The sequence below is a fragment of the Chelonia mydas genome, chromosome 23, assembly GCF_015237465.2.
Source record: "Chelonia mydas isolate rCheMyd1 chromosome 23, rCheMyd1.pri.v2, whole genome shotgun sequence".
NCBI classification, from domain to species: Eukaryota; Metazoa; Chordata; order Testudines; family Cheloniidae; genus Chelonia; species Chelonia mydas.
Genome location: NC_051263.2, coordinates 18,782,091 through 18,796,501, shown reverse-complemented (window position 1 = coordinate 18,796,501; position 14,411 = coordinate 18,782,091). Strand labels below are relative to the sequence as shown.

General features: G+C 56.9%; 1 protein-coding gene across 10 annotated transcripts in view; it reads left to right on the top strand.

Moving 5' to 3' along the window:
- WNK3 (WNK lysine deficient protein kinase 3) overlaps positions 1-14,411 on the top strand; it is a 61,043-nt gene that overhangs the window by 26,983 nt on the left and 19,649 nt on the right. For 4 of the 10 annotated variants that reach the window (XM_043534308.1, XM_037888510.2, XM_037888505.2 and 1 more), the window contains exons 6-12: positions 2,500-2,588; positions 4,562-4,781; positions 6,746-7,028; positions 8,108-8,301; positions 9,474-9,605; positions 10,851-12,731; positions 14,068-14,132. In XM_043534308.1, coding sequence (XP_043390243.1) covers positions 2,500-2,588; positions 4,562-4,781; positions 6,746-7,028; positions 8,108-8,301; positions 9,474-9,605; positions 10,851-12,731; positions 14,068-14,132 — 2,864 coding nt within the window. The remainder of the gene's footprint in view (positions 1-2,499; positions 2,589-4,561; positions 4,782-6,745; positions 7,029-8,107; positions 8,302-9,473; positions 9,606-10,850; positions 12,732-14,067; positions 14,133-14,411) is intronic. The other 6 variants (XM_043534310.1, XM_037888509.2, XM_043534311.1 and 3 more) reach the window with 3 other exon arrangements.

Here is a 14,411-nt window from a genome sequence, read left to right as displayed (position 1 = left end):
TCTGTGTTAGAAAGAGTTTTAAGTAGAGGCGTGTCAAAGTTGCTTTTCTAGAACTGGGGAATGGAAGCTGCCAATTCTTTCAATGCATTCTGAAGCCCTGTTTACTGAACCTGTCCAGAGCAGGAGAAAACGACATCAGCGGACAAACAGACCCAGTTAATTCTCGGCAAAGTCACACGTAATTATTGTGACAGAGGGTGGAAGGGCTGGCAAGTGTGGATGAAAGGATGAGTCAAATGGATTAGAATGGATTTGTCCCCGATTCCACATTATGTAAAGCTCAGAGGTTCTGCTTTAGCATTTTAAAGTGGAGGCTGGAAGTTTCAGAGTGGGATAAGGGAGTTGACAGAAGGGGCTGGCCGGATCCTACCCTCTGTGTGAGGCAGCTCAGACTAGGTGACCATAATGGTCTCTTCTGGCTTTAAAGAGTTGGCAGAGATCTCCCCCTGGCTGATGCTAATTTTTAATGTGTCTTTGAATCATAGAAATGTTGGGCTGGGAGGGATCTTGAGACATCTTCAAGTCCAGCCCCCTACTCTGAGGTGGGACCAAGTAAAGCTAGACCATGCCTGACAGGCATGTCCTTAAAAACAGCGACGCCTTTCCAGATCTGAACTACCCTTATAATGAGAATTTTCCTAATATCTAACCTCAGTCTCCTTTGGTCACTGTCCACTTTATAACAGCCCTTAAAAGATCTGAAGACTGGTATCAGGTCCCCCCGAGTCTTCTTTTCTCAAGACTAAACACGTCTAATTTTTGTAACCGTTCCTCAAATGTCAGGTTTTCTAAACCTTTGTTCATTTTTGTTGCTCTCCTCTGGACTGTCTCCAGTTTGTCTAGGCCTTTCCTAAGGAGCGGCTCCCAGAACCCCACACAGTACTCCAGTTTAGGGCTCAGCGGGGCCAAATCTTAATACCCCAGATCCTTTTCAGCAGTACGACGGCCCAGCCGGTTCGTCCCTATCTTGTAGTTGGGCATTTGATTTTTCCTTCCTCAGTGGAGTTCTCTGCACTTGTTGTTAGTAAATTTCATCTTGTTGATTTCAGACCAATTCTCCAATTTGTTCAGGTCATTTTGAATTCTAATCCTGCCTCCAAAGTGCCAGCAACCCCTCCCAGCCTGGTGTGATCCGCAGGTTTTATAAAAACGCTCTCCAGTCTGTTATCCATGTTGTTAATGACAATATTGCGTAGCCCCAGCCCTGGGACTAACCCCACTAGACACGTCTTCCAGTTTGGGAATAGCAGGGAAGCTCAAGAAGACTGAGAAAGTGCTCATGTCATGCCGATAGTCCAAAAAAACCAGTGGGATGACCTGGGTAACATTCACCTGGCATCAGTCCCTGTTACGGGATTCAGTCGATAAAGAATGAAAGGATCGGAATATAATTAGTGCCGGTCCCCATGGTTTTATGGACAATGGGGCTTGTCAGACAAAGCTGGTAATACTCTTGATGAGATTTAGTAGGTTGGTTGATTGAGATAGCAGCATAAATATAATATACGTGTGATTTCCCCTATGGAATAGCAGTAATTGGAGCCACACTTTGTAAATGTACCAGTGCGGTCCCTGTTATTAAACCCCCGCTACTGGGCTCACGGCAGGACTAACTGGATGAAATTCAACAGCCTGCGCAGTACAGAAGGTCAGGCTAGATTATCTGATGGCCAGGGTGGGAGATGGGTCTATCGCAGTCCACAGGAGAGGTGATTTTACCTCTGTAAACAGCACTGGTGAGCCTGACACCGAACGATACATCCAGTTTCAGTGACCCCATTTTTAAAAAGGATGTTGAGAAATTGGAGAGGGTGCAGAAAACCATTGGAGGGCTGGAAGAAATGCCTCACAGTCAGAGAGGGAAAGAGGGCTTAGCACCTCAAGAGGAAGAGCGGCAGGTGACTCGATTACCGTGTGTGAGCACCTTCCCAGGGAGAGAAGCCCGGATACGAAAGGTTTCTTTGAGCTAGAGGAGAACAAGACCCAAGGGGCTGTGAACTGAAGCCAGACGTGTTCCAGTTGCAAATGTTGCACATTTTACCAGTGAGGGCGGCTGACCACTGGAACAAACGGCCAAAGGAGTCGTTTACAAGACGGTTCCGTTACCGCTGGTGCGACTGCTGCTGGGATCCTGTGTCCAAGTCTGGTGCCCACAGTTCAAGGAGGATGTGGATAAATCGGGGAGGGCTCAGCGAAGAGCCACTAGAATGACGGAAGGGTTGGAAGTGGGATTCAAGGAGCTCAGTCTCTTTGGCTTAACCGAGAGAAGGGGCTGTGGAGGCTCAGTCACACAAATACCAACTTAGGGAACGAAAATTATGAATGGGCTCTTCAGTCTGGCAGAGAAAGGTCTAACATGATCCATGGGATCTATGAAACTTCGGTGTGCGGAGGCAGACCCTTTGGCAATAGGTCATAGACACCCTGCTCCCAGCTAGCTGGCTCAAAGGAAGGGACTGGTGCCGCTCGGCACACCATAACAATTCCCTTCTCTTCCAGGGCATTAAACCCGCCAGTTTCAACAAGGTGACTGACCCGGAGGTGAAAGAGATCATTGAGGGGTGCATCCGGCAGAACAAATCTGAAAGGTGCGTCTCCCTGCGAGGCACCGGCTCAGAGATGCCCGTCGCAGGGCCGATGGGCTGGCCTTGGCCGCGGCCTCCGAGTCTGATTCGGGAAGTCCGCGGGACTCGAGCGCGAGCTACTCTGCTTTCCTGAGTCAGCAGCCGAGCAGCTGCCGTACTGCGTTTGGGGGGGCCATCGGGCTGTTTGAAGTAAAGTTAAAAAGGAAAAGCTGCGGGGTCTCCTGACCACAATGGCAGTGCTGTGTAGAGATGAGTTAGGACGTCTGGATTCTATTACCTGCACCTGGTGTGTGGGGTGCAGTAGTTAGAACAGGCAGGGGAACTGGGGGGCTAGGACCCAGGATGCCTGGGTTCTCTCCACGGCTCTGGGAGGGCAGTGGGGTCTAGTGGGTTAGAGCGGGGGGTGGGACCCAGGATTCCTGGGTTCTCTCCTCGGCTCTGGGAGGGCAGTGGGGTCTAGTGGGTTAGAGCGGGGGGCTGGGACCCAGGATTCCTGGGTTCTCTCCTCGGCTCTGGGAGGGCAGTGGGGTCTAGTGGGTTAGAGCGGGGGGCTGGGAGCCAGGATGCCTGGGTTCTCTCCACGGCTCTGGGAGGGCAGTGGGGTCTAGTGGGTTAGAGCGGGGGGCTGGGACCCAGGATTCCTGGGTTCTCTCCTCGGCTCTGGGAGGGCAGTGGGGTCTAGTGGGTTAGAGCGGGGGGCTGGGACCCAGGATTCCTGGGTTCTCTCCTCGGCTCTGGGAGGGCAGTGGGGTCTAGTGGGTTAGAGCGGGGGGCTGGGAGCCAGGATGCCTGGGTTCTCTCCACGGCTCTGGGAGGGCAGTGGGGTCTAGTGGGTTAGAGCGGGGGGCTGGGAGCCAGGATGCCTGGGTTCTCTCCACGGCTCTGGGAGGGCAGTGGGGTCTAGTGGGTTAGAGCGGGGGGCTGGGAGCCAGGATGCCTGGGTTCTCTCCACGGCTCTGGGAGGGCAGTGGGGTCTAGTGGGTTAGAGCGGGGGGCTGGGAGCCAGGATTCCTGGGTTCTCTCCACGGCTCTGGGAGGGCAGTGGGGTCTAGTGGGTTAGAGCGGGGGGCTGGGAGCCAGGATGCCTGGGTTCTCTCCACGGCTCTGGGAGGGCAGTGGGTTCTAGTGGGTTAGAGCGGGGGGCTGGGACCCAGGATTCCTGGGTTCTCTCCACGGCTCTGGGAGGGCAGTGGGTCTAGTGGGTTAGAGCGGGGGGCTGGGAGCCAGGATTCCTGGGTTCTCTCCACGGCTCTGGGAGGGCAGTGGGGTCTAGTGGGTTAGAGCGGGGGGCTGGGAGCCAGGATTCCTGGGTTCTCTCCACGGCTCTGGGAGGGCAGTGGGGTCTAGTGGGTTAGAGCAGGGGGCTGGGAGCCAGGATTCCTGGGTTCTCTCCACGGCTCTGGGAGGGCAGTGGGGTCTAGTGGGTTAGAGCGGGGGGCTGGGAGCCAGGATGCCTGGGTTCTCTCCACGGCTCTGGGAGGGCAGTGGGGTCTAGTGGTTTAGAGCGGAGGGTTCTGGGAGTCAGGAAGCCTGGGTTCTCTCCACGGCTCTGGGAGGGCAGTGGGGTCTAGTGGGTGAGAGCAGGGGGGCTGGGAGCCAGGATGCCTGGGTTCTCTCCACGGCTCTGGGAGGGCAGTGGGGTCTAGTGGGTTAGAGCGGGGGGCTGGGAGCCAGGATGCCTGGGTCCTATTCCTGGTTCTGCTGGTGATTTGCTCTGTGACCCTGAGGCAGATCACTCGAGCGCTCTGGCTCCAGTTGAAAGCATCTGAGGCGACAGTCAGACTCTCGCTCCCCCCACCCCCATCCCGGTCGGCTGAGTGGTTCCTTGCTTTACCTGGGTACCGGGGCGGGGACAGACGGGGTGGCCCCAAAGAGGCTAGAAATTGTGTGGTTGCAATGGTCACTGACCAGGTAGTCAATACCCTGTTGGCGATGGACCCCTAATCCACCCCCCGCCCCCAACCTCTCACCACCAGGTTGTCTATCAAAGACCTTTTGAACCATGCCTTCTTCGCGGAGGACACGGGGCTGCGGGTGGAGCTGGCGGAGGACGACGACGGGCTGAGCTCTTCTTTGGCCTTGAGGCTGTGGGTGGAAGACCCCAAGAAGCTGAAGGGGAAGCACAAGGACAATGAAGCCATCGAGTTCAGTTTCAACCTGGAGTCGGATGTCCCCGAAGAAGTGGCGTGCGAGATGGTGAGCGCTTCGCACGGACATCTCCTACCTGCAGCTCCCTGTGCCGCTGTCTCTCCTCCCTCCCTTTGTCTGTGTGGGAGCTCGTCGGGGCAGGGGCTGTCTCTCGCTGTTGGAAGGGTCAGTGCAGTGCCCAGCACAATTTGGGTGCTGGTCTCGGGCTGGGGAGGAGGGTCAGTGCAGCACCCGGTGTGACAGGAGCCCCAATGTCAGTTTCCCCTCGCACCCTTTGTCTTGTCTGTTTACACTGGAAGCTCTTCGGGGCAGGGGCTGTCTCTCACTGTTTGCACAGTTGGGCTGGAGGGGATCCAGGCGCTTTCTGAGTGCACGTTAATAACTAAGAAGGTCCGGAAGCGTTACCGTTGTTCGGCTCTGCTTGTATTTTCCATGCTGAAGTCGTGTTTCGCCCGCCCTTCCTGGGCGACTCCGGGGAGGATGGAGGTCAAGCCGGGTTCGTGCCATCAGGGATGTGTCTGAAACCCGACTGGTTGAGAAGTGGGAACTGTTTTTTTTTTTTTTTTTTTTTGATTCAAACTGTTTGAAACTTTATTAACATTTCTCTCACGCTGACACTGGTGATCCTGCTGTCTCTGGCCATGTCTGCTGCAGCAAAGCACCCTGGGGATTGGCTTGGAACATTTGAGAGAAATGCTCTCACGAAGCCACAAGCTGTCGACACACTCACCCAGTGGCTGTCCATGTGGAGTCCTGGTGGACCATGGGGGTCTGGCAGAGCCTCACTGGGGAGCAGCTTTGTCTCTAAGCCAGCTCAGGCTGAGGACATCTCCTAGGTCTTTGTCTCTCCAAGAGATGCAGAGTGTCAAAGGGCTGGGTATCTATATAACCGGGACTGGGGATTTGCTTTCATCACCCTCCTAGTGATTCCCAGTTCAGGAGGATCAGGAACACAGAGGTCCATAGACCGCTTGTTGATATAATATCCTACGAATATCCCCTACCGCCCTGCATTGTGGGATCGATTCGGACGTTTCCTCTCCTCCAAGGTCTTGTGTCTGTCACAGGTGTAACGTGATATGAATTTAAAGCCACTCAGGGCATGCCTAGCTAGCTCAGGTGAGCATCAAAGCTGCAGTGAGCATCAAAGCTAGCTCAGATGTGCGGCAATCACACTTTGCGACTGCAGCCAAGACATACATTTTTAGTTAAACTGAAACAGGAGAATCCACACAGAAGGCTGTGCCGGCAACAGGCTGGGCTTTTTTTTTTTTTAGGTCAGTTGTGAAGAGGATATAAGAGCGCTTTCCCCTAACCAATTGGATGAATGTGCGTCGACAAGGCCTCGTTAAAGATGGCGTTGCCGGCCCCAAATGTTCTGAAATTATAAATTAGGTGTCACCCCAAAATCGTGAGATGTGGCTTGAAAAATCTCTTTTGAAATGTGGAGTCTTGTTATTTGTTTTCTAGCTTTTGAGCCTTTAGAAGGTCCTGTTTGCAAGATTTTCTCCTCAGTCCCGAGGGCTAGAAAATTTTTTTTTTTTTTTTTTTGTAAAAAGAAAGGTGACATTCTCCCCAAATCACATGACTCCGGCAGCTGGGTCTTTATGAAGAAACATTGACGTGAAATCCTGGTTCCGTCAGGGGTCCAATATCATGAGAGTCAGCAATGCCTCTTGCCTGAGAACGGGGAGAATGTTGATCCACATCTCTGAGCCCTCCAAGGAGTTCTCCTGTAAAAGGGTGGAGAGCTAAAAGCTGCATGCTTTTGGTTAACAACCCGAGAGAGGCTTTCGCGGGGTATCCGGAGAGCAGATGCGATTCCTCGTCTTTCTCGGGGTATCCGGAGAGCAGGCGCGATTCCTCGTCTTTCTCGGGGTATCCGGAGAGCAGGCGCGATTCCTCGTCTTTCTCGGGGTATCCGGAGAGCAGGCACTCTTCCTCGTCTTTCCGGGGTATCTGGAGAACAGGCGCGATTCCTCGTCTTTCCTATCTTGATCCCCCTTCTGCAGGTGAAATCCGGATTCTTCCACGAAAGCGACTCCAAAGCTGTGGCCAAGTCCATCCGGGACCGTGTGGCCCTGATCAAGAAGACCCGAGAGCGGCGGCAAGCCAGCTGCCTGGAGGAACAGAGGGAAGCCCAGTGCAAGGCAGCTGGTGGGGCTCCGCTGCTCCAGGGCGTCTCGCTGACCGGCCCGTCCCTGCCGGCGGGTGCCGAGTGGGAGGAGACGGAGGTGGACCAGCACGTCCGGCAGCAGCTGCTGCAGCAGACTCAGCACCAGTCTTCCTTGGCGGGTACATGGAGCGACAGGGGTAGCTAGTCAATTTCACCAGCCCCCTGACCCCTTTAGTCTCCTCGGGAGAGACCGAAACGTCACCCACTCGCCTGCTGTAGAAGGGAATTGATTCGCTGAGATGTGCCCCGATGATCCCATGTTGCAGAGGGACCACCACGTCCCTGCCTCCCCCATCCCACGTCTGGCCACCCCGAGCCTGGGAGCCAGACCTGCCAACCGGCAGCTGCAAAGAGCCTCAGTCCGGTGTCCCTCTCCAGCTGAGGCCCATCCCTGATGCTTCGGGGGAAGGTTAAAAAAAACACCCTGAGAACACAGCTGCCTCCGGCTTTGAGCCATCGCAGGTCTTGCTGGGGTCGCGTTCACACTACCAGGGAGTGTTGGTGGAGCTCATCTTTAGGGGTAGCCCCACCCTGAGGTAGAGGAGGGAGGGGCCTTGGGGTGATCTGTAGTCCCGGGGTGGGCTAACTCCCGGCCCAGACTCTGCCCTCACAACAGCGATAACGAGGCAGAAGGGGTGTCAGGGTCTCTCCCCACCTCCTGAGGGTGGCGCGCTCTGTGCCCCCCATGCTATGACTTGGTCCCCACGCCGCCACAGTCCCGCCCCCTCCTCGGGGTGGCAGGGAGGTGTTTTGGAGGGGCGGGGATTGGGGCAGTTGGTGCCTCTTGGAGTTCCTGCAGACTGGTGATAATTGCCCTGGTTTTTCTGAGCAGCCATCGTTTACTGTCATTTTGACCTCGCTGAGCAGCCTTAGATGTGAGTCTATGGGCAGTGTGGCTAGTGGGTAGCGCGCTGCCCGGGGGCCAAGAACAGCTGGCTTCTAGTCCCTGCCCAATGATCCTGCCGGTCTCAGTGGCATGTTTCCCCTGCTCCGTAAAGTGCTTGGAGACGCGCGCTAGACAGGAACTTGGTGATGGTGGTGAGGAAGACATAGGTCTGGAGCAGGACCTAGTGAGTCTATGGTTCCTGTGTCCTCCCCCGCCCCGTTGCGTGTTAACTCAGCATTTGCACCTGCTAGGAAAGGACACGCCTGCCAATGCTCTGAGTGGCTGACAGGGCTTTCCTGCCTCCCCATACAGCCGAGAGCCTGTCGGAGAAGAGTGCTGGGTCAGTGATTCTGTCGGATGCCTCCACACAGCACAGCCTGGCCTACACGGAGCAGGTGATGGGCTGCCCTCCACAGGCCTCTATCCCCCCACCGGTGGAAGCCGGCCTTCAGGGACATCTCTACCCATCGCAGCCGGTGATGGGACACTATCAGCAGATTGCTGGGGTAAGATGCCTCCTCGGATCACCAGCCGTCATCCTAGGGTCCGTGACTGTACGGTACACCAAGGGCGTCCTTAGCCACGCGCAGCGTGTAAGGCCACAGAACGGTGTCTCCAGCGCCTGGATTGTCCCACGCCCCAAAAACCCTGACCTGGGGGAAATCCCCTCCCTACCCCAAATCTGCTGACCCCGAGCATCTGAGCAAGGCCCACGGGCTAGGCTGTTAAAGGTACGTCTCCCCAGCCCACTGCAGTGAATCCCAGAGCCAGGATTGACAGACTCGGGTTGGTGCTGTGGCATTACAAATTGCAGTGTAGACGGTCCCACTTGGGCTCTGTGACTCACTCGCTTTGCCGGGTTTCGGAGCATCTCAGCGCTCAGCACTGGCTCACTGGGACTCGGGCTCTGACCCACCCTTCTAGCAGGGTCCTAGGATCCGGCTCCTGAGTCGTGAGGGGCCATGAGAAGGGAATGTAGGGGACAGGTTTGGGGGTGCCATGAAGATGGGGTGTTGGGGATTAGGGTTGGGGGGTTTTGGGGAGTGGGTCAGAGTTGGAGGCGTTACAGGGGGTAGGGTTGGAGGTTACCCATTATCTTTGGTGCGAGGGACCCCCGGCGCGTTACTGAACCGCCTCCCATCAAGTTCAAAACCACACTGTGGCCTGGGGGGGCAGGGTGTCAGGGACTCCTAGGGCATGTCTGCACCAAATCCAGGCTCTGAGACAGGGCTGAGCTCAAGCCCCGCTTCCGTTCACACACAAGTCAGTCTTTCTTGGGTCAGCGAATGCTCAGGGTCCGGGCCATAGGACCCTGCTAGTGGGGTGTGTCAGGCCCTGAGCCCAGTCGTGACCCGGATCCAAGCCCTGTCCTTCGGCCGTGTGAACGCAGCTCAAGTGAGAAGGGCTGCATAGCGCATTAACTCAGTTGCGAGACCCGGGCTTCCAAGGCAGTGTGGACGCGCGAGCAGGGGCTTGGCTGCACCAAGTCCACAAGCCGCGTCCTGCAGATCCCGGCTTCGCGTACAGTGTAGATGTCCCCTCAAATGGGAGCCAAGCATCTACAGAGACCCAGGTAGGAGGGTGCAGCAGATCCGAGTCGGGGAGAGCACAGGTGGGGTCCAGTGGTGCTTTGTCATTAACAAGCTTCTTTATTTGTCACTGTCGTTAATTAATGAAGCAGGTGCAGCAGCAGAACCTGGGCCACCTGCAGATCTTACCCCCAGCTCTACCCACCCCCAGCTTGGCTCCACCGGCAGCTCCCCAGCCCCAGGTGTCACCCGGCACGGTCCCGCAGTTCACGCCGATAACGGTACGTCTGGTGTGCCCTGGGTGGCGCGGCTGACACACGAGGGGTGGCTGGTGCAGAGAAATCCTTGGCAGGTGGGGAAAGCACTGAACAGGGATGTGTGAACCCCAGGGTCAGGTCCTTCCTGGTTCAGGGACTTGAATCTAGGATCCCACATTCTAGGTGATTCCCTCGCCACGGGGCTGCTGGCTGTTCTGGGGTGGGGCTCTGTCTGGCCCCGAGGGACCTTCCCCACCAAAAGAGGATCCTTCCCCTTGGAAAGTTTGAGTTTCCCTGAATCTTGCAAAATTTGTGGGGAAATTCCTGACCGGCCCCAATTGTGGTTAAAAGTCAGAAGAGGGATGGGCCGTCCCCAGTCGTCCCTGCTTCGACTTAGTACTTGCCTCCTCTACCACTTGGCGTTTTCGTGGGCAGGGACCTCCTGTGCGAGCACCAACCCGCTTCCACCCTGCTTAGCCAAGATCGGAGCCTCTGGGGCACTGGACCAAAATTATTTTGGGGGAATATAATTGTCCCAAGGGCCGGACGCACATTGGAGGATCAGCGCAAGGGGATCCAAAGAGAGAGCCCCGTTACTATGAGGGATCTGAGGCATTTGAGCAGGGCTCTGCTGAATCCAATTTCCGGGCAGCCATTCCTTTCCCCAGGTTTCTGGCTGGGGGCCTGAGCCGTTTGCTTTTGTAAACTGAAGATGTTGAGCCAGACAGTATCCTGCCCCTGCATCCCTTGATGTTGCCTGTCTTTCCCGGAGTACCTTGCTCTCCTCATGATAGATAAAAACTAGCTAAGTTCCTGGAGGATAGGTCCATTAATGGCTACTAGCCAGTCTGGGCAGGGATGGTGTCCCGAGCCTCTGTTTGCCAGGAGCTGGGAATGGGTGAGAGGGGATGGATCACTTGATATTACCTGTTCTGTTCATTCCGTCTGGGGCACCTGGCACTGGTCACTGTCGGAAGACAGGACACTGGGCTAGATGGACCGTCGGTCTGACCCAGCGTGGCCGCTCTTATGTACTTATGATGCTGTGCAGCAGGCTGCGTCCATGTCCCACCCCCAGAATGCATTGCTGCTGGAGATGCTCTGGGAATGCCCTCCTATTGCTCTATGGGGTATCCGCTCAGATTGTTTTTCCCAGAATGCATTAGTGCAGACGTGGACAGAGCCACGTGTTGTTTTGGGGTGGGGGGGCTGTGCTGTGATTAGTTTGTGTTTCCGCACCTGTAACCCCCATGTTTTCTTTGCCACCAGCACCTCGAGTCGCAACTGCCCTACGGGGCCGAGGGGCAGGCGCTGGAGCCATCGGTCATGGCGGTGCCCCAGGCCATCCTGACAGCTGCCTCTCCCCATGCCATGCCGGCAGCCAGCGCGCAGCTGGACTCCATCACCAGGACCGGGAGTCAGATGGCCACCACCACTGCAGCCGAGGTCGACCCGGCTTCTGGCTTCCTGACCCTCGGTCACAGCCTGGCACCGCAGAATCAGCCCTCGGCCCAGTTTGTTGGCAACATGCAGGGGATGGCCCAGCTCCTGCCTGCTTCCTTGGCTGGGCAGCCAGGGGCGCCCATGCAGCAGGTTGCGCCCATGCAGCAGCTGCAGCAGGTGGCATCGATGCAGCCGCTCCAGCAGGTTCCTGCCATGCAGCAGCCCCAGCAGGTGGTGCCCATGCAGCAACCGCAGCAAATTCCTCAGCAACCTGTACCCATGCAGCAGATTCCAGCCATGCAGCAACTGCAGCAAGTTGCATCGATGCAGCAGGTTCCTGCCATGTCCCAGCAGGTGATGTCCATGCAGCAGCCACAGCAAATTCCTCAACAGACTGCGCCCATGCAGCAGGTTCCTGCCATGCAGCAGCCACAGCAGGTTGCATCAATGCAGCAACCCCAGCCGGTTGCGCCCATGCAGCAGCCCCAAGAGGTTTCCGCCATGCAGCAGCCGCAGCAAGTTCCTCAACAGACTGCACCCATGCAGCAGGTTCCTACCATGCAGCAGCCACAGCAGGTTGCATCGATGCAGCAACCCCAGCCGGTTGCGCCCATGCAGCAGCCCCAACAGGTTCCCGCCATGCAGCAGCCGCAGCAAATTCCTCAACAGATTGCACCCATGCAGCAGGTTCCTACCATGCAGCAGCCACAGCAGGTTGCATCGATGCAGCAACCCCAGCCGGTTGCGCCCATGCAGCAGCCCCAACAGGTTCCCGTCATGCAGCCGCCCCAGCAGTATGCTGTGATGCAGCCAGACTCCTTACTGCAGCCTTCCCTGGCCCAGCCAGCGCAGCCCATGCAGTTGCAGCTGCCGGGTTACCCGCCCCCTCAGCAGCCGCAGTTTGTGCAGCACACGGGCACCCTAGAGCAGCCGCAGGGGCTGCTGGTGCAGGAGCCAGACCAGCAGGTGGAACGCGTGCGTCCTGTCCCGGCCCCAGAGCAGCTGGCTTACCCGCTGCAGGCCCCGTACCGGCTGCAGCCAGCATATCCCCTGCAGGGTCCTTACGCTGACCAGCCCCCCTGCCCAGCCCAGCCGGCAGAGCCGGTGGCGTATGCATACCCGGAGCTGCCGGGGTACCCGGTTCAACCCCTCTGCCCGGGGCAGCCTCCGTACCGGGTGGAGCAGGTGACGTTTCTGAGCCAGCTGGCAGATCCGCAGCAGCCAGCCTTTGTGCCGTCTCCTGGGGCGCTGAGCCAGGAGGCTGGCACAGAGCAGATGCCCGTGGCGCTCTCCCATCAGGACAGCAGCGGCTTGGGGTACCCCCTGGCACAAGGGCCGGGCGAAGGGCAACAGACAGCGCCGCCGGCGGTCCCGTTCCTCCCGCCGCAGCCCTCCGCTTTCGCGCCTCCCGCGATGCAGGCACTACCTCAGCAGGCTCCTCTCCAGCCACAGCCGCTCCTGGCCACGGTCCCCATCTTGCTCCAGACCCTGTCGCCCAGGCCAGAGCAGCTGCAGCCGCCCTCCTCAGAACAAGCCTATGGAGCGCAGCAGGCAGCAGTGCGCGTCCCTGAGCAGCCAGCCTACGTCCTGTTAGCGGCAGAGTCGGGGGTGTACCAGAGTCCGGCAGCCAGCCCTCTGCTCACCGCCTCCCCGCAGCCCGCCCTGAGCCCCCAGCTGCACCCACAGCACGGGCCGGGGCCCGAGCAGGTATGTGACCTGGCTTCAGACTGAAACGGCACCGGCCGGGCTGGGAACTGTGGGGGAGAGCCACAGAGAGCCCTTCCCTAGTGCTGGGTGATGGTGAGAGGTAACTTGGTCACAGTCTAGAAGTATCCGTGCGAGGAACAAATATTTAATAATGGGCTCTTCAGGGTAGCAAAGAAAGGTCTAACATGAGGCAATGGCTGGCTTTTGAAACTAGACTAACTCAAATGAACAATAAGGCATACGATTTTAACGGTGAGCATAATTAACCAGTGGAGCAGTTTACCAAGGGTCGTGGTGGATTCTCCATCACTGGCCATTTTAAAGTTGAGACGGGAGGTTTGTAGAAGAGCTCTGCTGTAGGTCAGAAGGAAGGATTGTGGGACAGGTCTCTGGCCTGAGTTATACAGGAGGTCAGACTGCATGAGCTCAGTGGTCCCTTCTGGCCTTGGGGTCTATGAACTCCCGGGCCAGCGTGAAGCAGCCAGGCTGAGAGCTTGCGAGCAGTCCCTGTTGAGTCCGACGGCTCGTTGACATGGGGAAATGCTGTGGTAATTCCACCAGTGGAGTTACACCAGGGCAACGCTCTTATTTTGGAATCATGGAAGCCTTTTTTAAAGTTGAGATTTTGCCAGCCAGTTTCCTGCCCTGGACAAGCCCGAAGGTCTCTGATTGACCCTGAAAGCCTCCTCCCTGGTGGGTGACCCTTTCTGAGTTTCCGTCCAGTCTCCAGGTTTAGCCACCGTCCCGGAGAATGATTCCTCATGGGGTCATCCTCTGAAAGTGGTGTCACCAGGTGTCCCTCCCGTGTTCAGCACTGGGTCACTCTTTCACCCCTGCATGCTTCCTCCGCCTGGGAATAGCTGGCGATCCCAGCTACTTTTCCTAGCTCTGTTTGGAACGCTTTGCAGCTCTCTTCCAAACCTCGCAGACTTGCCTCCCTCACAAGGGCTGGGTTTGAAAACCCACCAAACTCTTCCCTAACCAGCAGTGTTCTGTAACCTGGTGGCTGCTTCTTGCTCCCAGAGGGAAATTCTAGCTTTGTAAGAGCCTGGCAAGTTCGTCTCATTCTCCCGCGCCCCGTCTGTGATCCTGCTCCTCTGCTCTGAAGCCAAATTCAGTCCCCCCCAGAGTTCTGATTTCCAGCCTGAATTGATCCCTGATCCCGGTAGTCCTTGTGCCTGTCTTATGTTCTTCTGGTCTTTGTCCAGCTATGCGTCCCATTGTACTGTTCCGCGTCTCCTCAAACACTTCCTCTCACAGTTGGTATAGCCCCATCTCCGCCAGTCCCTGGAGAAGGACTGAAATTCACTTGTTTCACAACTCTGTTTCCTGGCAGGTTTCCCAGCCTGCCACGGTGCCTGAGGCCCAAATAGCTGCTCCAAAGCCAGACTTGCTGCAAGGGTGAGTCTCCTTCCTCATTAATCCGAGAGCATGGGGGTTGCAAGGGGGAAAGGAATTGAGCCCGGTGCTACATCCAATCTTTCTGCCTGTGTGCTGTGCGCATCTGGGGGGTGTGGCGGGAGCACATGTGAGCTGCAGTTCACAGCCCCGTCAAGTGGCCGCATTGACAGTCGGCCGGCCATCCTGCCAGCTGGAGGACTGCTGGGTCGGTGTGTCCCAGAAACCTCCGTAAAAGAATCCCCTTCAATTTATTTCTCCCAGCTCACGTCCCACCACAAC